This window comes from Hippopotamus amphibius, chromosome 1, assembly GCF_030028045.1.
Source record: "Hippopotamus amphibius kiboko isolate mHipAmp2 chromosome 1, mHipAmp2.hap2, whole genome shotgun sequence".
Taxonomy (NCBI): Eukaryota; Metazoa; Chordata; class Mammalia; order Artiodactyla; family Hippopotamidae; genus Hippopotamus; species Hippopotamus amphibius.
This window is the reverse complement of record NC_080186.1, coordinates 52,249,738-52,273,279: the sequence shown is the minus strand read 5'-3', so window position 1 is coordinate 52,273,279 and position 23,542 is coordinate 52,249,738. Positions and strand designations below refer to the sequence as shown.

At 40.6% G+C, this 23,542-nt stretch overlaps 1 protein-coding gene and 1 pseudogene across 6 annotated transcripts in view; both read right to left on the bottom strand.

Annotated features, from left to right (window-relative positions):
- Window positions 1–23,542, bottom strand: part of NFIA (nuclear factor I A) — a 368,285-nt gene that overhangs the window by 64,078 nt on the left and 280,665 nt on the right. For all 6 annotated transcript variants that reach the window (XM_057712704.1, XM_057712696.1, XM_057712713.1 and 3 more), the window contains exon 7: window positions 17,476–17,604. In XM_057712704.1, coding sequence (XP_057568687.1) covers window positions 17,476–17,604 — 129 coding nt within the window. The remainder of the gene's footprint in view (window positions 1–17,475; window positions 17,605–23,542) is intronic.
- On the bottom strand, window positions 5,607–6,135 carry LOC130858535 (protein phosphatase 1 regulatory subunit 14B-like; annotated as a pseudogene).

The window sequence follows — 23,542 nt, the reverse complement described above, 5'->3', positions numbered from 1 at the left end:
TTAAAATTCCATGTGATTGAATACATATTTTTTTAACTTAAAAAAATTCTTCCTCCTTTAAGGCAGGATTAAGACTGGGGAAGGAGAAGGTCAAGGTCATTACTGTATTATTGTGTATGCTGAGAGACATATAGTCCAACAACTGATTCTTGGTCTAAGAGTTCACTATAGGGAGGAGGCTTTATGGACATACATTCTAGCTCGAAGAAGATGATACCAGGGAGGCGTGGCCAGATAGGTTTGGAATCTTGTATTTCATTCTAAATCTTAGGAAAGAAAAAGAGATAGAAGAAAGTCACCTGTCTTTACCATTTCCAGCAGTTTTGCCCAAATTCAACCTCCAAGAATTCTAATGGTTGAAATATGCTCTTCTATTTAGCCCTGACATTGCCTTAATTGCTTTATTTCTTGTCCATGAACCACTGCAGACTCTCACAGATTGGACAGAGACTTGGATTCATGTTAGTTTTTGGTTTCCACCACCAGCCCTCAGATCCTAGTCTCTCTTCTACAGGAGGCTCTAAAGATAAGCTGTCGAGAGAGCAGTGCAAACCATAAAATGTAATCCTCCTTCAGGTGTAGTGTGCTCTTAAGACGGCATTACACACAGTCTTCTTCCCTCACAGAATGAGTGACCACTCCCAAGCCCTGGCATTTGTAAAACTTCAGTCTTACTGTAAACTGACAGTAGATCAGTGGTAACAGACGAGATTCCAAACTGTGTCGCTCTGTTAGCACCATTAGAAGAAAAAGCTACTCTTCTGTCTTCAGCAGTACAATGTTCTTTAGACAAAAATAACCATTTCCATAAAGTACAAGGTGGCATTAAGAACTCCAGAATACTCATATTTAAAAGTAAAGATTTTAATAAGGCAGAACTCTAAAAGGAGCAGAAAGTGGAAGAAAAAAATTGCACTTGAAAAAAAAAGCCTTCTATAAGGGCAAGTGGAAATTGACTTATTTGGGTTGTCAACTACTATATAGTTTGCTTCTTCAGAAATTCGAAACCACAGTATATAACACGATAGCCTACCTAAAGCTGAGAAATCTATCTTAATGGTCCATGGCTATAATTTATAAATCATGCATGAATCAGACCTGCCATTTACGAAAGCCTAGAAGTTTGGAGTTATGGGATTTATTGTAACAGAGACATGAGGAACGAGGAATTGCCAATGGTTTTCAAACCTTTAGGAGGTGGAACCTTTTCTAAATAATAAATCTTTGATTCAAGCAAAGGTTTTCCAAACATATAGCACACCATCTTTCACAGCACTGAGATGAATGTGAAAGAACCTGGGTGTGTCAAATGAGAGGGATATATGACACTGCATGATGACTTGCAAAACATCAGTAATTTTTATATTATTGCTACCAAACAGAGTAACTTCCTGTTACAGTAGATTGCCTAGATAACTGATATATTCTATTCATTTGAGTTTAGGTAGAGTTTCAGGATAGAGATCAAACTCCAACATCTTTTGGAAAAACAGACCAAAAATAAAAAAGAGAGAGAGAGAGGGGGGCGGGAGAGGGGCAGGCCAAGGTCTTTTCAAATTTTACTTTAGATCAATTTTAGCTACTTAAAGACCTTTCTTGCTCAAAGGCCCTGGTTTACAGTCTAGACCAGGGGTTGGCAAACATTTTCTATAAAGGCCACAGAAGACATAGTTTAGGTTTTGCAGGCCTCATGGTTTTTGTTGTAATTACTTGACTCTTGCCACTAGATGCAGGAGCAGACATAGATATTACATGAACAAATGAGTATAGCCATGTTAAATAAAATTTTAGTTTCAAAAACAGGCAGAGGGCTAGACTTGACTGGTGGGTCATAGTTTGATGGCCCCTGGTGTATTCCCACATAATTCTTGTTTACTCTCTAAACACCTGCTCTGCTTGTAAGTTGAGCACAAGACAATGCACCAGACAATCCTCCCATTTCCTCCCTACCAAACCGTGTCCTTGTCCCAGCTGGCCTTTCTGCTGAAGTTCCTTCTTTTTGAAGTCTTCCAAAGCAACTTGCTTGCCTTCTGTATCTCCACTAATTGTTCACTGTCACTCTCTGACTGTCCCGTTTCACCATTATTTAATAATCCTTGGGTATGTGCTGGTTTTCCACATCCATGTGTATGTCATGTCAAGTTAAATGTATGAATCAGAAAAGTAGCAGATAACCAACAAGAACCTACTGTATAGCACAGGGAACTATACTCAATATTTTGTAATAACCTATAAGGGAAAAGAATCCGAAAAAGAATATATATATATATATATATATATATATATATATAAATTTATATATATATGTATACATATATATGTATAACTGAATCACTGTGCTGACAACTGAAAATAACATGACATTGGAAATTAACTATACTTCAATAAAAAAAGAGAAGAGAAGAAGAGAGGAGGGGAGAGGAGGGGAGGGGAGAGGAGGGGAGGGGAGAGGAGGGGAGAGAAGTAGAGTGATATAAGGACCATGGGCTTTGGAGTCAGACAGACATGGATTTAAATTCTAGCTCTATCATTTGCCATCTATGATTCAAGTTTCCAAGCTTCTCTCTGTTTGCCATCTGTATAATGGGGCTTACACCTTATAGATTTGAAGATTAAATGAGACAATATATATAAGGCACATGGAGCAGTTCCTGACCATATGGTCAAGTGATGATCAATAAATAGCTTCTTCTATTTGTAATACTATTATAGGTAAGGATGGGGATGAGAAATGAATAAATTGGAATTTTCTCCTATGTTCCAGGGACCTGTTCAAATTGTACAATACACAGGAGTAAAGGAACAGTGGAGTAAGAGGCACCTGTTGCCTATCTGTTTGCTGCACAAATAAGTCCATAAATATTGATAAAAGAGTGTAAGCTCTCAGTATGGATATGACAGGAGGGTCTCGAAAAAAGTTCTGTCGACAACAAAATGCAAAACCAAAGCAACAAAAGAAGCAACCTTGATGTAGTACCACAGATTCCACAGAAACAATGACTGTAAAGGCTCTTTTTTTTATGAAATATACACTGAATCCCTACCTTTACTTAAATGTTAGACTTTGAGACTAAACCTAGAAACTTAGAACTATGGGGCTGTCTCTTTCCAGACTCTATTTTTCACTTAGACCTATAATCCTTAAGTGTCCATCCCGACCTCCCCTTTTACCATGTAGACCCCTGCTACCCAGGTACACTTCTTCTTCTTCTTCTTCTTTTTTTTTTTTAATATTTATTTATTTGGTTGCGCTGGGTCTTAGTTGTGGCAGGAGAGCTCCTTATTTGCAGCTCGAGGGCTCCTTAGTTGTGGCATGCGAGTTCTTAGTTGTGGCATGCATGTGGGATCTAGTTCCCTAGCCAAGGATCAAACCCAGGCCCCCTGCATTGGGAGCACGGAGTCCTAACCACTGTGCCACCAGGGAAGTCTCCACAGGTACACTTTTGACCAAATCAGAGTGTGGCCTCTTCATGACCTTATACAATGGAGATCTCTACCCCTGCCCTTGAATGTCCCACCATGCTGGTTATTGGGAGTTGCTTACCAGAGATCCAATATATGTTAGCTGCTTTAAAAGTTTTTTAGAAGCTCTGGGGTACTTTTTAGGAAAATTTTCTAGTTAAATAAAGACACAAGTTTTAGTTTTGTTTCTGTCTCTACCTGTGCTACATGTGGGCAACTTCTCTCTCCTCTGGTTCTTTCATCTACAAAATGAGGAGTTTGAACTAAACAGCTGCGGAAGCTCATCTAACTTTAACTTTCAATGAAATTCAGTCTTTGGGATTACATTTACAAATAACTCAGTACGACTGATCTATATATGTAACAACACTGAAATCTGAAAAGTCCGAAACAAGGGAGTATGTGGTTTTTAAAGGAAATTATTTTTTAAATGTTTCTGGGGTATTAAGTTCTAGGGTATATCTGGACTCAGTCTCTAAGAGCCTGTGGCTTTGGGAAGGCTGTGATATTTAGAATTTTAAAAACCCTGAGTGAATGTGCCGGTTCAAGCTCTGTGAGCCCCAGCCTCTGGGTCCTGATAGGACCTCTTCTCTGAACAGACCATATTTGTGCACGGATCACCTAAGCTGCCACGACGGCTAATGTGACATGCATTCAGATGCCACACGACAGCTGTGATTATTGGAGATACGAAGAGTGACTGTTTAATACTCAAAGCTGACAAGACTTCAGTTCCATGAAGGGAACTTGAGCTTCTACGTAATATGCAAGCAACACTGTGAGTCAAGGGGTGAATAAAAGACACATCAAACCATCTAAGGAAAAAACAACCACCATAGATTGGAGGATCACAGAGGTTAACAGAAACAGGCAGAGAATTAATTCTCAAACGACCTGTTGGAAGGGCAGTCCTGCAAAAGAGACTTTCAAAAGTAAGCTCTGTGGACGTTCTCTAGCCCATGGGAGGCTTACCAAGTTCTGGGACCTGCACTGTTTTTGAATCTTCGCTGACATTTAAAATAAAAAAGGCAAAACCAAGCAAATAAACAAACAAACCCCACATCGAACACAGCTACGGTTGGTTCATGGCCATCCCCCCACTCCCCCCACCCAACTGGCAGGTATACACTGCAGTTCGAGACCCGGTTTCTGAGCATCACCATTACTAAAGCACACATTTCGAAGTGTCCGCCTGAATTCACCCTATAGGATTTCGGGATTTATTCCTACTGAGGCAGATTTCACACAAGGAGAGGAAGTATGAGAAGAATCGGTCCAGTGTTTGAAGTCAAGGTACCAAAGCTTTTCCCCAGGCTGGATATCAACTAGCTCTGCGTCAGCCTCCTACGCGCCTTGGTTTCCTATGCTGAAACATGGAAATTATATGTCTGTATGGTTTTTAGAGCTCCACTATTTTGGGTTTGAAATCGTTCACTCCCTATGTGAGTCTAGGAAAAGTTACGTAACATTTTTGAACCTGCATTTCCTTGTCTGTAAATTAGGTAAAATAGCACTAATTTAAGAGATTTTTTTTTTTCTGAGAATTAGAATTACTGTATGTAGGTGCCTAGTACATAAGTGGGCTCATGACTTTAAAAAGCATGTGTTGAGACTCTACCATGTGCCAGACAGTGTGCTTGACTCTGGGCTATTTATTATCCTTAGACTTGAGTTTTTAGGATACATTAAGATATACAAAAAGGAGGCAGGGTCATGCAGTGCCCTGTGGCAACAGGAGATAATCGGGCATCAAGAGTTGAACTGTTTTCAACTGTTTTCATGGCCCTGGAGGCTCCTGGCCTGGACTAAGTGTCACTCTTCTAAGACCAGGGTTTGGCCTGTGCTCTGCAAGCCCTACCTGCAGCACAAAATCACTTCGCTGGTGGGAGAGCCAAGCCCACTGCCAGCACACAGGACAGCTTTGCTCTTATCTCCTGTACAGGACAGCTCTCAGCCTTGCCTGCCCAGCAGTTCTTCACCCTTTCTTCTGGAAACAGGGCTAATGTTTCTTTGGGTAACTAGCCTTCCCTTCACCCCAGTCTACGTCAGTAGCATAGACTTTACCCTCCTCCCAGCTCTGTGGGTGGGGATGTAACCCAAGTCACACCAATGAGAAACCCCATCATCTTTTTTTTTTTCTTTTGTCAGGGAAGAGGCACGGGGGGCCCCATCCATGGCCTGGCCACATGGCCCCCCAGTGTTGCTGTTGCTACGAGGTCGGGGGGAGCAATTGTCCTGTGGGAGCCACTGTTCACCTGGGTGGAGGACCTTTCCTTCTTCTGGGGTGCACTCAGCTTCTGCATGCCCCGGATCTTGTCCAGCAGGCCAGAGATGGAGTCCTCGTGGGTTTGTAACAGTCAACCAGCAGTTCCTCAACCCTGGCAGCCAGGGCTCATCACTCTCCACGTCCAGGAGTTCGTCCACATCATCCAGCTCCAGGGTCTCCTCTTCCTGGCAGTTATAGAGGCCAGGGAGCTGCCTTAGGATCCAGTCCTCTAGGTTGAGGCACTTCCATAGCTCCTTGAGGTCATACTTGACCGTGACCTTCCCCTGGCGCCTCACTGGGCCCTCACCTGCAGCCCCAGGGGGGCTCTGAAAGTAGACACTGCTACTGCCCAGCTTGGGGGCCAGGACTGCCGACACTGTGCCCTCTGTGGGGCTGCCGTCCACCATGGCAGCTCCCCCACCCCATTACTTTTTAAACATAAAGATTATTTTAGAAGTGAGCAAATGACCCAAACCAGGGCCACAAGAGCCATCCAGGGGTAGGACCGTCCCTAGATCTCTTGTGAAAGAGCTGTTCTCTTTCCCTTGGGATTGTTACCTTGGTGGGAATTAAGCCTGGAGCTGCTCACATCATCAGTGCCATGATCTGAGGAGATTTAGCCTAAGGATGAAGTTCACACAGAGGACAGCAGAGCTGAGAAAGATAAAGATGTAGATTTCTGAAGGGATCGCCTGAGCATCTGGATCCAGCTCTACCTGAAGCCACAAACCCTCTGACTTTTTAGTTACATGAACCAATCCTTTACTTTCTTTTGGGGAGAATGGAGGGGTGATTAAGCAATCTGGTTGGGTTCTTTCACTTGAAAGAATATTTCACTTGAAAGGGTGCTTATTAACATGTCTTCTGTTCACTACTGGGTATGCAATAATTCAATAGCTCTTATTATGGTATTCAGTAATTTGAGGATTTAGGACTATCTAGAGATATCCCTCATTGATACCAAGGTTTTCTAAATCCATATTGTATGCCAATAGAAGGGACCCACACATCCTGACATAAATAAATCCAAATCCCCACAAATACTTTAAATACCTGTGCTATATTATCCCTTTCTTTAATTCCCTTCTCATGAATCTCATCCAAGTAATAATTATTTGTTCATCTGTTCTATTAGGTTGCAGGGGCAGGATTGGCTTGTCTGGTTTGCTCATTACAGCCTAGCACAGTGCTTGACAGATGATATATTCTCAAAAATTATTTGCTGAATTGACTCTTATAAATAACAATGGTGCTTATCCCTTTAGCAAGAGCCATGCCTGAACAAAGACAAGCCAAAGCAAAGTCTTCACCATGGCTGTGGGCTAATCATCACCTGCCCCACAGAAGAGACTCCCCTGTTCTTCTAACCACACAAGAGTGCTGGGATGGGGTACCCAGGCTGGCTCACTTCCCTGAGGCCCCATCTCTTCTAGGTTATGAATTTCCTTCCAGTGAAGGGAAACACACACTCCTTCTGGACCCACAGGAGCAGACAGAGGAGAGAACTGGGGATGGGGAGTGAGGAATGAGGGAAGTGCGAATCCTTTCAAGAGAACCACATAAAAAGACAGCAAAAAATGACAAGGGGACGGAGGGACTCTGAGACAGTTAACATTTGGTAACATACTAATCACATACGTGGCCCTTTCCATGTGTCATTTCACTTCCTCCTCCTATTGACACCTGAAAGTCTTAGCACAGGTGGGAATACAGGGGCCAGCAGAGGACGGGTGACTGGCGCAAGCTTATGCCGATCCCAAGTGGCCGGCCAGCATTTGAATTCTACGCTGGCTGACTCCACAGCCCATGTTCTTTTCACTGTGCTCTGCTGCTTCCATTTGAATTATTCTTCAGGGGTCAAATGGTTGATTTCCTTTCACGGTATTTGCCTCTTAGGTCCCTTACTACCGTAACACAACCTGGCAAACTCTGATGCTCCTCACATGTGTTTTGTGCATAAGAAAAATGAATTGTGTGGGGGGAGGGTAGGAAGCAACCGCCATTTAATACTAAGAAACGGCAAATGTAAATTTACTGCAGAAATACACATGTTTAAAAACATTCCATACGTGTGAGTGATTAAATACACCAGTTTCAACGATACAAAGGATGTGGCATGAAATGGGTGACTCTCTGTGATACTGTAGCCGCATTAACAGGACTGTACATTCCCATTTCAAATACCAGCGTTCACCCCCCTTTGCCTACATGGATGACACACTGATACTACATAAACATTGTTAAAGCTACAGTTCCAGGCTACAGTAATTCACTTAACTTTAACATGATTTATGATTCTGTCAATCGGGGAGGTTGAAAACCCTGCACTGAAGCTCAAATGTGAGCTTCATATTTAAAACAGCGTGTGTGTGTGTGTGTGTGTGTGTGTGTGTGTGTGTGAGAGCGAGAGAGAGAGAGAGAGAGAGAGAGAAGAATACATTTCACATAAAGAGGAGATACAAGTCCAATACTGACTTTTTATTCTACTCTGAAAAAAGAAAAATAAAGAATGAATCTAAACATGGAATCAACATTATATTAAGCTAAACCAGAAAGACCTGCTTGGGATTTTTCTGACTATGTGATTTATAGTATAAGTGATACCCGGAAGTCTTATCAATGACATAATTTCAAAGAAACCTTGCTCAGAACCAGTGCCTTCACTGTGTCTGCATGTGTGGATTTATGGTTGGGGGTGGGGAGGGGGGGTGGAAGAGAGGGAGGGAGAGATGGAGAGAGTTGGACAGAGGAAGGGGCAAGGAATTCTGAGGGAGAGCAGCTTCTTTTGTCCAGATGAGTTCAAATCTGGGTCCACGTGCTTAATCACCAATCACCCTATTCTTCTCTCAGGCACTCACGGGGGGAGTGGGGGGTGGTAGGGAGGCATTCTGCCTCTTTAAGAGATTAAAGAGCCAATTGGTCTTACTGCTCTAACCTGCCCTCCTTGGGACCACATATTAACAGATTCCACTGTAGAAGAGCTCTCTTTAGAAGTTTGCTGTGGGGATGACAAATTAACCCAGCAGGGTGTCCTACACATCTATCTCAGTACAAATTATTAGTGTAATAGAGCTTTTAGTTATGCATTTATCTAGTAATTATTGAACAGTTACACAAAACCAAGCTGAGCAGCCACGGCCCTTATGAGGCTCACTCGGTGGGTGGCCTTACAGTTAATTTAGGATACTTCTCCACTAAACAGTTCACTTGCAGACAAATTAGCTAAACAGCCTTCTCCTTTAAATATTTTCCATGTCACAGTGAAACTCTTTACAATACAAGAAAGGTACAGTTTTAATTACACGCTTCCTGACTTTTGTTTAGTTGTAGTTTTAAAACATTTGCTGGCACTGTTTTTTCCTTTGGCTGGACAGTAATAGCTGTTTGTAAGTATCTGGCTAATGAATTTAATAATTTCCTGACCTGGGACTTAAAGGGCCTTTGCTAAAAAGCTACTTTTCCTCTTTACCATGCAACTCCTTCAAATCCCATAGATGACGTTTCCCATTAGGCTGGGCACCGGCACTTGAGCTACACTTGCCCAGGGTTCACAAGCCCTCTTATTCTCTTTTTAGTGCTCCTCAGAGGTGGTGCTTGTCGGGTCTGTGACGCCTGCATTGGAAAGCCAATTCTGACTGCAGAAAGACAATGTAATGCTTTCTCAAATGACATATGCCAATAATAAACAAACACCTTGGATCTGCTGGAAGATTATTTCAGCACCTTGGTAGCAACAGGTGCTTAATTGCCTCTCATTTTCCTGGGATGATTCAATCGCACTAAACCAGGAGAGACAAACTAGATTCAGCTCCAGTGAGAGGAGCACCAGCGTGTTCTACACGTAAGTTAAGAAGTTTTCCTAAGAGGCAAAGAAGTCTGCCAATATGATACAAGAAAGCTCAGTGAACCTACCACTTAGGCAAGGGGGCCTATGCCAAGGAAGTGCCATGGCTGTGAAAGTGATGAAGCGCCAGGGACGACTCCTTCTTCAGGGTCCTTAGTGTGGGCACAAATACCAAACTACACAAATACCACAGCAAGGATCCCACAAAAAGGGGATCAAATAATTTTGAGCTCAGCATTTCTCTTCATGCCCATGAAAGTAGACGCTCTTAATTAAAACCAAGCAAATGCATATCGAGCATTTATTCACCATGCTATGCACCTCCCTAAATGCTGCCAAATACACGCACTTGAATATTGTATTATTATCACACGTGGGGGACGGAAAGAACTCCCTCGTATTCCCGAACTTGCTGTTTACCTTCAGCCAAATCCATGCACTCATTCATTTGTCCAACAAATATTTATTGAGTGCTTTCCCAACACCAGGCACGAGGCTGAAGGATACGGGATATCGTGAGGAAAAATAAAGAATGGGCCCTGTCCTGATGGGCCTTGCCATCTAGTGATAACTGCTGCCTTCCTACGCTACCTCTCCTTCCTTCCTCCTCTATTATTGTCTATGAATCTCCACTCTTCCAACCTTTCCTGGTGACCTCAACTTCCCGGAAAGTTATCTTAATTCTCATAATTCTCTGCAGTATATTTTTCTTGGCCAAACTGGGAGATATTGTTAACTTCAGACCCTCAGATGTTTCATCACTAAGAACAGGATCCCTGTTTGGGCCACGAGGATCATGGACTTAGAAAGGTTTATAGAGCATGTAAACGTCTGAACAGAAACTGGCAGGATTCTTTGAAAGCTGCACAATAAATCTTTGGTTTATATAGCTATTGTTTTAATACATCTTGTGCATGTTTTCAGAATCAGGGCAATCTGACTTCTAAACTCTCTCTCTCTATATATATATATGCTTTGACACATAAAGAAATGGGGATTTAGCCTTGTCCTCACATTTTGTATGTCTAGATTCTTCAGTACTTAGTTATCTAAAAGCATGACTGTTTGCTGTTGCTTTGCTCTGCATGCTTACAACTAGGAGGTACTCTGTTTGAGAACGGGGGTAAGTCATGCTGGTTTGGACTTGCTCAGTGCCAAATGCCATGGTAGTTCTCAATCAGGTTGCCCCTGACCCTGACAGCACCCCGGGAGTCCCCATCACAGCAACACAAAGGCTGGCTTTCTTATCTGCCATCCATCAGGAAGCAAGCATGCTGAGGCCAGAATCCAAGCTTCTATTCAGCAAATAGCAGAGCACTTTGTACACTGTAAGTGCTTGATAAGAACTTGAGAAAAAATGAACGGGTCCCCAGACAGTAATGGTTGTCGGCAAGCTAATTTCAATATTTAAAAAAAAAAAAGCCAAACTGACCTCAAAAGTTGTCTTTGAAGTGACTCGCACCAATTATTTGGGATTTCCCTGGTGGCACAGTGGTTAAGAGTCTGCCTGCCAATGCAGGCGACACAGGTTTGATCCCTGGTCCGGGAAGATCCCACATGCCGTGGAGCAACTAAGCCCGTGTGACACAACTACTGAGCCTGCACCCCAGAGCCCAAGAGCCACAACTACTGAGGCTGCGCACCTAGAACCCGTGCTCTGCAACAAGAGAAGCCCCCATTCATCACAACTAGAGAAAGCCTGTGCACAGCAACAAAGACCCAATGTAGCCAATAAATAAATAAATAAATGTATTTATTTATTTATTTACTGATTTAAAACAAAAAAAAGAGAAAGAAACCCTGCATTTACCAGTGGCAAGGATTCAGGTGCTCATAAAAAATGTCAAGTGATCTGTTTATGGCTGTTATTTAAAAAAAGCTTAGTGTGATAATATGGGTTACGTCATGCTTATCAAAGATCTAAATGGCTATGTCATGTCCTTGGCTAATAAAAATTGTGAAAACAAACTAATTGTTTAAATAAATGCAGTTGATTTCTCCCAGTGGTGGATAAAAAGGTAGAAAGTGCTGATATGGTGAAAAAGGCACAGCGCTGGAGACTAGATTTCTAGTCTTGGCTCTGGCCAGCTCAGATTTCACATTTCTATGAGTAATGGGAACTATGTTGCTGACTGCTAGCCAGCATATTTCTCGCCTATTTACCTACTTATAACACCCCAATTTTATACAGAGCAGCAATGTGCTCAGCTAAGAAGCCTAGCTTTTCCAGCCTCCCTTGCAGCTAGAGGTGTTTGCAGCATACTTCCGATCATGCTGTGCGAGAGTCTATAAAAGGTGGCAGAATGAGCTGACAGGCACTTTTTGCCCTTGTCCATTCCCTTCTTTCTGTTTGGAATGCAGATGCATGGCAGGAGGGCAGTGGCTATGCTGTGACCATGAGGTCACAGCATAAGGATGAAAATAACTCATTAAAGCATGGGTAAGAGGGGCTTCCTAGGTGGCGCAGTGGTTAAGAATCCACCTGCCAATGGAGACGACATGGGTTCAATCCCTGCTCCAGGAAGATTCCACATGCCACAGAGCAACGAAGCCTGTTGAGCCCATGTGCCGCAAGTATGCCTAGAGCCTGTGCTCCGCAACAAGAGAAGCTCCCGCAATGAGGAGGCCACACACCACAAGGAAGAGTAGCTCCGCTCACCACAACTAGAGAAAACCCACGTGCAGCAACGAAAATCCAAAGCAGCCAATTAAAAAACAAAAACAAAGAAAAAAAAACAAAACACGGGTACGAGAAGAAATCTCAATCCTTGATGGCACTTAGGTGCCTCCATGACTGTCCTGAATCACGTATTTGTTTTTATATGAGAAAAATACAACCTGCTTAGTCAGATTTTCAGTTACTTATAGCCAAACACATTCTTAGTGGACACAGGGAAAGAATGAAACCAGAAGATTTTCAGAGCTCTATTCTGAAATTCCGTGGCTCTAGATGAAGCTCAGTCAGTGCTTATTTGCCAATTACTCTCAAACTCTGCCTCACAACATGTACAGTGCAGGCTCCTCCCTGCGTCTCGATCCCTAAAGCACAGAGTTGCTCTACCTAGTGCTGAGCATTTAAATTAAGTATCATCCATCATCTTGTTTTTTGAAAATAGCAAAGACTTTAGGCAGAAACATAAGTTTCAAGCAGGCAAACTTTCAAGAAATTCTAAAATATCTCTGATGAGTACTCTAAATAATTCTCAAAAAGAGTCAGGCCCTTTTAAATCATCGGCAAACCTACAACTCTTAAAAAGGCAAAAGGAAGAAAAAGATTTTTTCTCCATTATCGTGAGTAAGATAAATTGTCATGATTAAATACTTTACTATGGTTGAAATTTTAAGTACTGGTGAAAGAAAGTCTTTAAAAGCCCAAATGTTCAGCTTGAAGTGTACAGTAATTTTAATAATGTACAATGACATCCAAATGCCCCTACTGAAACAATCTCTTCCCCACTCTCTAGGATGTTCCACAATCTTTAACCCCTTCACCTCATTTTAACTACATAGGTGGCAAAGTATTACCCCCATGATACAAATGGCCAAACTGAGGCTACAAAGTTAAATGATTTATCAAAGCCATAAACAAAGCCAATATCAGAGAAGGGATTCATTTTAAGAAACCATGTCTCTACCTTCACAAGGTAAATAGGAAAGTGATTAGAATAGCATAAGCAGAAAAAACATAGAATAGCATAAACATAAGAAAAAAACATAGCTTTTAATAGCAAAGCCTTGGACTTCTCTGGCGGTCCAATGGTTAAGACTTCGCCTTCCAATGCAGGGGACATGGGTTCAATCCCTGGTTGGGGAGCTAAGATCCCACATGCCTCGGGGCCAAACAAAGAAAATATAAAGCAGAAACAATACTGTAACAAATTCAATCCAGACAAAAAAAATGGTTCACATCAAAAAAATCTTAAAAAAAAATAGCCAAGACTTACTTCATGATCTTGTAAAAGCTTTCTTTCGATGAAAGGCCATGGTTCTTCTTCAGCTTGAACATTCTTTATAAAGAATATAAACTATTCTCATTTGTCACCCTTAGTTCCCCTGAAGCAATGATAGTGTCAGGGAGGGGATGAATGTCTGTTGCGTACCTTTATGTGCAACTTGAGTACTTTTTATTCATTCAAACAGTATTTGAGCATCAAAACCCACTGTGTGACACACAATGAAGATACCAAAAAGCATGCATTAGAGATCCTTCCTCTTAGAGGTTTGGTTCTAGAGGAGGGACAAGACATGTACATTAACTAGCAAAGCAAGACCAAGTGGGTGGAGAGAATGTGCAGACGTGAAAGGCTTCCAGAGTCTGCAGAGTGTGAGACGATGGCAGCCTGGGTGGAGATGAGCAGGTTTCAGGTAGAAAATGGTACCCAAGCTGGTCTTAGGATGGGCGATGTGTAGACAGGCAAAGGCAGGCAGACAGCATGAGACTTTCAAACCCTGGATGAAAATGGGTGATTTAATTGTTTGCATGACCTGAGTACGTACTCTACTTCCAGGCACTGTGCTATTGACTGCAAATACATGATTTCATTTACTTCTTAGATAATACAATTCTCTTGAGGTTGAGATTAGGATCCTCAGTTTATAGATGAGGAGCCCATGGCTCTGAGAAAGAAAGCTATGTGCCAGGTTCTCACAGTTGGTGAAAGTGGTGGAGACAGGATTCAAATACCAGTTCATTCAACCCCCAAGTTTTTGCACTTACCCACTCCCTTCAAGGCTCTATTTTTCTGCCTAAGCTTTGCAATCATCAAAGAGAGGTTTCCTTTTTAAGAGGTGGCCACCAAATTTCCAAACAGAGCTAATTTTTGCAGTGAAAAATAGGGTCATTGTTTTTTCAGTGAGGAGACCTTGCTTTTCTGTAGCTCTGTTAAAATACCACCTCTGGCCTGGGAACTGAGGTATGTTACACACACAGCTACTGCTGGCTAATTGGTGTTTGTCTAGTCAAGGTATTCCCCTGAGAAGTTTTGAGAAATTTTAAGAAATTTTAAGGAAGGCAACAGAAGTCTTGCAACCTAGGTGCTCTCCAGAGGTGACTGTACAATGTGACTCTGAACACGAGTGCAGTAAACAGCCTCCCCAGTGCTCCAGAATCCTGATAAAGAACACACCTTTCTCCTCTTCCTGGCCCTTTTGAAGTTTGATCTTTTCTCTGGATTCTCTAATGATTTACCGTTTCAGATTGTGGTAACTCCTTACAATAAAAGGAATGTGTGCGGTTGAATTCTCCTTTGTGTACAATGCCACATTTATACTACACTGGATCCCTTGGTCAGACTCTCCCTCTTTAAATCCAGCCTCATCTTCCTAAAACATCAACTCTTACTCCCAGATGTGATGTCATTCCAAGCATTAGCTTTCCAACTAGTTCAGAGAAGAACAACCAGGATTATAATACCTGTAGCAAGTATGTATTAAATAATATGTGCTTGAATACCAACCTTTAAAAAGGTCCTGCCCAAGAGTGTCTTATGTTAGCCTATCTCCACTCTGTGATACTGACCACAAAGATGCCGCTGAAGTATTTCACCTCAACTACCCCACTTCCCTTCACCAGACCACAAAGGGGGGCAGGATGCAATGAGAATGAGTACCTGAGTAGATTTCCCAGAAAGGAGAACTGAGGATGCTGGGAACCATCTTGAATTCTGGTGGAAAAAAAAATCCTTGGAATTCCATAATTCTTAAACTGGGCATCTTTCTCTTTTCCTCATAAACAATTTCATGAGTATGAATAGATCAAAACTCACTGTTCTGTAGGCTAAGAAGGTCCCCACTGGTTCAACCCAGTGTGGGTCATTTTAGTAAATGTGATTCTTTAGCACGAAGAAGTGCCCCATCACGGCACCCACAGTGAGTGCTAGAACCATTTCAGTAATTTCTAGAACTACGGTTTTAAGGCAAGACACATAGAAGTCACTCAGCATTTACTGAAGAAATGATAACATATGCACATTGCTTTATGCTCCTCAGACAGTCTCTACAAATATGGTTTTATTGTAGTTTCTGTATAAGAATATGAGGTTGGGAGAAAAAATTCCTTCAGCAGTAGTACTGTTCCCATTTTATTGACGAGGATATTGAAAAATTCAGAAGGTAAGTGGAAAGCGAGAGAGGCAGCTTAACAGACTATCCTGACTGCTAGCACTGCTGCTTCCCCATCCCTATCCCTCTGCTGCACCCTGAGTCTTGTCTTTGCTTGGAACGCCCTCCAAGCATGCAAGCAACTTTGAAGATCTGACTTCAACGTTATCTACACTTTTGAAGTCTCTTTATTTGATATAAAGTAATAAGTAACAGTGCGTTCCACATCACCTTCTAAACGCTTGTTTCCCTGCACTAGATGACACGCTCTGTGAGGACATGAACCACTGAATTCCCAGTGTCTGTACAGTCATAGGCACTCAGTAAATCCTCGTTTAATGCATGAAGGAACCACCACAGTTCCCTCCTCTGAGGTCCTGCAGAACTGTCTGCTTTTAACATTCATTTAGCATTTAGAATGTTAACCTGACCATAAAAAGATGAGAAACATCATGTGCCTTATCTCCCTGAGACCAAAAGTCTTCTGACTAAAAGGGCTTCGTATCTCTTATTTCCCACCACAGTTTCAATGCTTAAGGAATGTTGACAAGGAGGATAATATCATCATGCTGCCCCATTTCAAGAGACTCGTTCTGGGACCACATAATCCCATTCAGATGCAAGGTTTTCAAATTAGGAAAAAATACATGTATAGCCTCTCTGATTGTACCACACACTCTCACACACAAGTGAGATAATTAGGGATCTTGAGAAAGTTCCATCAGTGATCACCCTTGTGCCGTTTAAAGATGGAGCAAGGGTGCTTCCGTAATTGTGGACAGAGAAATTGCTTCATACAATCGTCAGAATACTTATTTTCTTCAATGTGATTTCTGCATGCGGGCACTGGCCATCCCTCGCAACTGCTGTATTTCCCTGAGATGCACACAGAGTATTCCTCAAGGGATTCAGATTTGTGGGACTCACACTGAGATTAATGCAAGAAGTATCAGTTTCCCCAGGCGTATGTCAAAGTAGACAAGAGACCATAACTTTCTAGGATGCTTTATGATACCAGCTGGTAGATCACAAACCTACCTAAACAAAAATCTGACGGGAGAAAGTAAACGTGGTTACAATTATTCATACTCCTACTGTGGGAGTTTCATAAACAAACTAATAAATAGTTTCATCTTGCAATAAGATCAAGTTAAGTGATTTGCTGACATTCTCTTGAGGTTTAAAGCTTGTCTTTAATGCGAAATACAAATCATATTTCTTGTGGACACATTTTAATAATAAACTTAAAAGCACACGAGACAAAAATAATGAAAACATTGCAATGAAAACCAGACAAACTATCCACCACTTCAAAAGGAGTGAATGAAGATGGCTCGTCAACACGGTGACGCAGACAACCCCTGTGCAAAGCCCACAGACTGAAATCAGGTTTCAAGGAAAGGGAATCAGCAGGGGTGAGAGGATGAAAATAAGCTATTTCTTGAAAAGAGGCAATTGACTACACAAACATAAACTCACCTAACACACATATACACATACACACACACACGTGCACATGTGCCCCTCTCATACAATCTGTAGGACAGATTTGATATTGGTCTAATTCAAATTACCTCCTATCTCTCTGCAACATTCCCACCAGCAAAGAAACAGGTAAGGATCAGGGTTTGATGCCAAATCTCTTTGGTCTCTACAATTCCAAAGCAGTCCCCAAGAATAAGAAATTGGAACACTCACTGCCTTCAGGACCACTCTGGGAGAGTCCTCATTGTCTCTCATTTTGCTACTCTGGTCCCAAGGTCATGATCTAAGCACAATCAAGGGTGCCTGTGGAGCAGCTCACCTCTGGGTCCTGTAATGACAGGTCGGTGATGCTGTGTGAATGCCGTTCCCAGGGAGGAGGTCTGCGAAGGGGAGGGGCTGCTGAAACCAGACTTCTCCGACTTCTTCAGTGTGGTTGGAGATGGCATTCCTGGCAGGAAGGATGGATTGACAAACACACTTAAATCACGGAACAACAGCTTATGCAACCTAAAAGATCAAACTTAAAAGAATTAAAAAAAGAGGTCTACCTGTGAAGGGAAAATTTGTTTCGAATTGGTCTGAATTTGTCATAGGGACAAATAGGTGACAGAAAAGTCCCCTGATATCAGCATATAAGTGATTTCAACTTACTCTCCTCAATCACAGTCCGTTTTGGGGTGACTGATCTTCTCTAATTATGGAGCACACTTTCCCAGTGCTTCCTGAAAGTTGTTGTCTGGCCAGGGGCCTCTGGGACCCTTTCGTAAAGAAGGCTAAAGAAGCATATGAGGACTTCGATTGCAATCATCTTACCTTGCCAGTGACCTTACTTTGGTGTTAAGGCACTCTCTCCACATTTTATACAATTTAGCTATTTTAACATTTAAAAAACCCTCAACAATGGTAACTCAGTTGCTCATCCAATGAATAATTTATAATAGAAAAAAAGGTAAAAGTTAAAAAATAAATGTTAAATGGTTAAATGAGGTATAACCAATGCAAATAATGCTGTAAGAGAATAATGACAATGGAAAGATATTTAATGACATGGAAAAAAGACACGGAAAGCAATTACAAAATAGGATATTATACAATGATGCCATTTTAAAATGTATTTCTCTGTACAGAGAAAGAACTGGGAAGAAATATGCATAAACTATAACACTGGTTCTCTCTGCATGTTGGATTTGAGTGATTTTCACGGCTTCTTTCTGCTTACTTGTTTTTTCTATGAAGAACATACATTATTTTATTCTAAGAAAATACAATAAAAGCTTGTTTTTAAAAATAGTATTTTTACTATAGTCTAAGCTTTTCATAGCACTTCCAGCATAGGAAATGCTTTGGGAAGAAAATAATGGGAAAACGGTCCCTTGTAATTACTGCATGTGTAATGTTCTCGGCAACCACGCTGACACACACAACTAGAGGCATCTATCAGTTTGGTAGGGTGCCAATTAAAACAATGAAAACTTGGATATAAAAATAAAGGAAATGACTCCTAGTCTCCACATCACAGGAAAAATTTGAGCTCTTTTAAATTTGCAGCACAAAATGGGTCTGATTTCATGTCAAAAGAACCAGATCTCATTTTACTTATACATATCTACATGTAATATGTTCTGCCTATGGCCAGATAATTATTTGGGTGAACTGGAAAAATAAGTAATAAAAAGAATAATGATATTAGCATATAACTGTTATCGAGTACTTGCTAAGTACCATGTACTATTCTAAGCACTTTATAGGTATAGATCTGTTCAGAAATTTAGTTTGCCTAAACATGTCCCTGTTTCTGATCACAGATTTCCTTAATGAGATTCTATAAGACAACCTTCAAGTGTGACTACAGATTCTGAAAGGAAACAAACCAGGTCTGCTTTGCCTGCCTCTATTTTCAGGCTATCAGTCTATAACAAACCAAGTGGCCTGAAAAATATGTAAACTACTTGTACAGTTCTTGGCTTTATCTGTGGCTTTACTAAGAGATGCCTGGACAGAGCAAAACTTGGGGTTTTGACCCTAAGAAGAAACAAATTGCAAATTGGTAAGCACATTTGCATAGTCAGACATAAGGACAACATGAAGCGGCATATGATTTCACACGGACGAGACAAATTTAGATCAGCCCCATTCTATAGATCAATACCTATGTGATTTGAATTAGAAATAAGTCACTAAGTGACTTTAGCTATATTCATTTACTTGCTGAATCAGTAACCAAAGTCACACCATGCCAATGTCCTAACATCATTAGGATGAATTCAGATTTTGGATTAACATTCATTATAAGTAACCTAACCTAAGGTATCATCATGTAATTATATCAGAGAGGAGATTTCAAATTAAAAAATGAAAGGAAAGAAATAAAAAGCTCCCAAATGTAAAGAAATCTCCCAATTCATTCAGCCTCTTCTGTGCGAACAAATTTTTAGGCTTCCAACCAGTCCACTGATTTAAACTCAGTCAAATGCCTGAATTATGTGTCATGGAACAGAAATAGAATAGAAAATGAAAATGTCAAAACTTTTAAGATGTCAGAATGCAGAATTTTTTTCAGATGATGGAATTGATGATGAAATGCAGTATCTGAACTAATCTTATTAAAGAAAGCAAATGGTTGGACTAAAGGAAAAGTTGTCATTTCTTTGAAAAGTTCATGTTTTCCAACCCATGCCATTCTAAATATGGCAGAAATGTTGACATGATTTATACCCACCACTTAACGCCTTTAAAAGGGGAAGTGGAAGTTAAATTTAGACAGTAAGCTTAAAAATGCTTATCAAGTTGGTAAATGGATTCAAAATGATCAAAATTTAAATCCTCTTTGAAAGGGTTAAAGAGAGAAGAAATACTGTATGCTTACAAGAAGAACAAGCCAAACTCTGTATAATCTAAATTTATCACAGTCAAGTAATACAAACCCCAAGGCTGTCATGAATTTCAAAATTACTTTGTTTTCAATTTTTAAAGACTCGTATTGAGCACATTTCCTTAGTATATACTTTAATATTTTCTCCATATGCATAATTCATGTTTTGGTTAATTTGCTTTGTATGCTTAATTGACCAAAAGAAGTTTCAAAATGCTAGTCAACTGCTTTATGTTTAAAGCTAGACAACATGAATGCTGGCTTTTTATTTCTGAAATAAAATTTGGTATTTATATTTCTGAAATCAAATTTGTATATTATGTTAAAAATGAACTCCTTGTTAAAATTTCTTTTACCAAATAGCTATACACAAGTGTTACACAACTACTGCACAGATTAATGAGTCACTGGCTTTCTCTTAAGGTGTCAAACCTTTCTTTTCAATCTATTTTTTAGAAATACCAGATTCTTAAAAAAAGATTATAAAGTAATGCTACACATTTTTCTGGAACAAAAAATATTACTTCAAAGTTCTTTTCGATATGTAAAAACAAGGAATTCTATAGAATTGGAAGCAGAAATTTAGCATAATGGTTTGTTTCAATGGGACATTCCCTCCTGTTGATTGCTACAAAAACCCAGTGGTAACACCATACACAAAAATAAACTCAAAATGGATTAAAGACCTAAATATAAGGCCAGACACTATAAAACTCTTAGAGGAAAACATAGGTAGAACACTCTATGACATACATCAAAGCAGGATCCTTTTTGACCCACCTCCTAGAATCATGGAAATCAAATCAAGAATAAACAAATGGGACCTCATGAAACTTCAAAGCTTTTGCACAGCAAAAGAAACCATAAACAAGACTAGAAGACAACCCTCAAAATGGAAGAAAATATTTGCCAACAAAGCAATGGAGAAAGGATTAATCTCTAAAATATACATGCAGCTTAATACCAAAAAAGCAAATAACCCAATCCACAAATGGGCGGAAGGCCTAAATAGACATTTCTCCAAAGAAGACATACAGATGGCCAACAAACACATGAAAAGATGCTCAACATCACTAATCATTAGAGAAATGCAAGTCAAAGCCACAATGAGGTATCACCTCACACCAGTCAGAATGGCCATCATCAAAAAAAACTAGAAACAATAAATGCTGGAGAGGGTGTGGAGAAAAGGGAATCCTCCTGAGCTGTTGGTGGGAATGTAAGTTGGTACAGCTACTATGGAGAACAGTGGAGGTTCCTTAAAAAACTAAAAATGGAACTACCATATGACCCAGCAATCCCACTACTGGGCATATACCATAATTCAAAAAGAAACATGTACCATAATGTTCATTGCAGCACTGTTTACAATAGCCAGGACACTGAAGCAACCTAAATCCCATCAACAGATGAATGGATAAAGAAGATGTGGCACATATATGCAACGGAATATTACTCAGCCATAAAAAAGAATGAAATTGAGTTATTTGCAATGAGGTGGACAGACCTAGAGTTGATCATACAGAGTGAAGTAAGTCAGAAAGAGAAAAACAAATACCGTATGCTAACTCATATATACAGAATCTAAAAAAAAAAAAAATGGTACAGATGAACCCAGTGACAGGGCAAGAATAAAGATGCAGATGTAGAGAACGGACTTGAGGACACGGTTGGGGGGTGTGTGGGAGGGGCAGGGCGGGCAATGGGGAAGCTGGGACAAAGTGAGAGAGTAGCTTTGACATATATATACCACCAAATGTAAAACAGATAGCTCGTGGGAAGTTCCTGCATAACATAAGGAGACAAACTCAATGATAGGTGATAACTTAGAGGGCCAGGATGGGGAGGGTGGCAGGGAGTCGTGGGAGGGTGGGGATATGTGTATAAATACAGCTGATTCATTTTGGTGTACCTCAAAAATTGGCACAGTAGTGTAAAGCAATTATATTCCAATAAAGAACTTATATAAAAAAAGAATAAATAAAAAGTTGATTCAAGGGGGGAAAAAAAAGAAATATCACTGACAGCGTAACTTTGCAATTTCAGAGGCTATTAAGCTGTTGTTAACTTCTTGTTCTTTATTGTGCTAATAAAAAATCATACACATTGCTGTATCAAAAAAAAACCATAATGGAAAAGAATATGAAAAAGACTGTGTATGTATAAATAATCACTTTGCTGAATAGCAGAAATTAACACAGCATTGCAAATCATCTATACTTAAATAAATAACCATCTAAAGATTAAAACAAAACAAAACAAAAAAACCCAATGGTGGTAAAGAGAATAGGAGATGAATTTCAAGAAGCACTGTGGCTTGCCATTGACTTTCTAACAGCGAGTCTTTCTGAATTTCTCTCCACTCAGCCACTTTTCTAAGCTACCTGAGTCATTTCAAATAGTGTTCAGTGGACAAAGGTAAACATACATGGAATTCTAGTCTTTCAGTGACTCTGTTCCCCAGAGGCAGTTGTGAATGATAGCACAGGCCAAATACAGCATTCACAAAGATTCTGTCAGCTCTGTCATTGACATTTGTGCTAGTCAGAATACAGATGGTCAAGAAACACATGAAGGGCTTCCTAGGTGGCGCAGTGGTTAAGAATCCGCCTGACAATGCAGAGGTCACGGGTTCGATCCCAGCTATAGGAAGATCCCACAGGCCACGGAGCAACTAAGCCCGTGTGCCAAAAAAAAAAAAAAAAAAAGAAACACATGAAAAAATGCTCAACATCACTAATTATTAGGGGAATGCAAATCAAAACTACAATGGTCTCACACTGGTCAGAATGGGCATCCTCAAAAAATCTACAAACAATAAATGCTAGAGGAGTGTGGAGAAAAGGGAACCCTCGTGCACTGTTGGTGGGAATGCAAACTGATAACAGCCACTATGGAGAACAGGATAGAATTTCCTCAAAAAAACTAAAAACAGAACTACCATATGACCCAAGAATCCCACTACTGGTCATGTACCCATAAAAAAACCCTAATTCCAAGAATACATGCACCCTAATGTTCATAGCAGCACTATTTACAACAGCCAGGACATGGAAGCAACCTAAATGTCCATCAACAGAGGAATGGATAAAGAAGATGTGGTACATATCTACAAAGGAATACTACTCAGACATAAAAAGGAATGAAATTGGGTCACTTGTAGAGACGTGGATGGACCTACAGAGTGTCATACAGAGTGAAGTAAGTCAGAAAGAGAAAAGCAAATATCATACAATAACGCATATATGTGGAATCTAGAGAAATGGTATAGATGATCTTATCTGCAAAGGAGAAATAGAGACACAGACATAGAGAACAAATGTATGGATAACAAGGGGACAGGGGTGGGGCTGGAGGAATTGGGAGACTGAGACTGATAGACGTATATACATTATTGATACTATGTATAAAACAGACAACTTTTGGGAGCACACTGTATGGCGCAGGGAACTCTATCTAATTCACTGTGGTGACCTAAATGGGAGGGAAGTCCAAAGGGAAGGGATATCTGTCT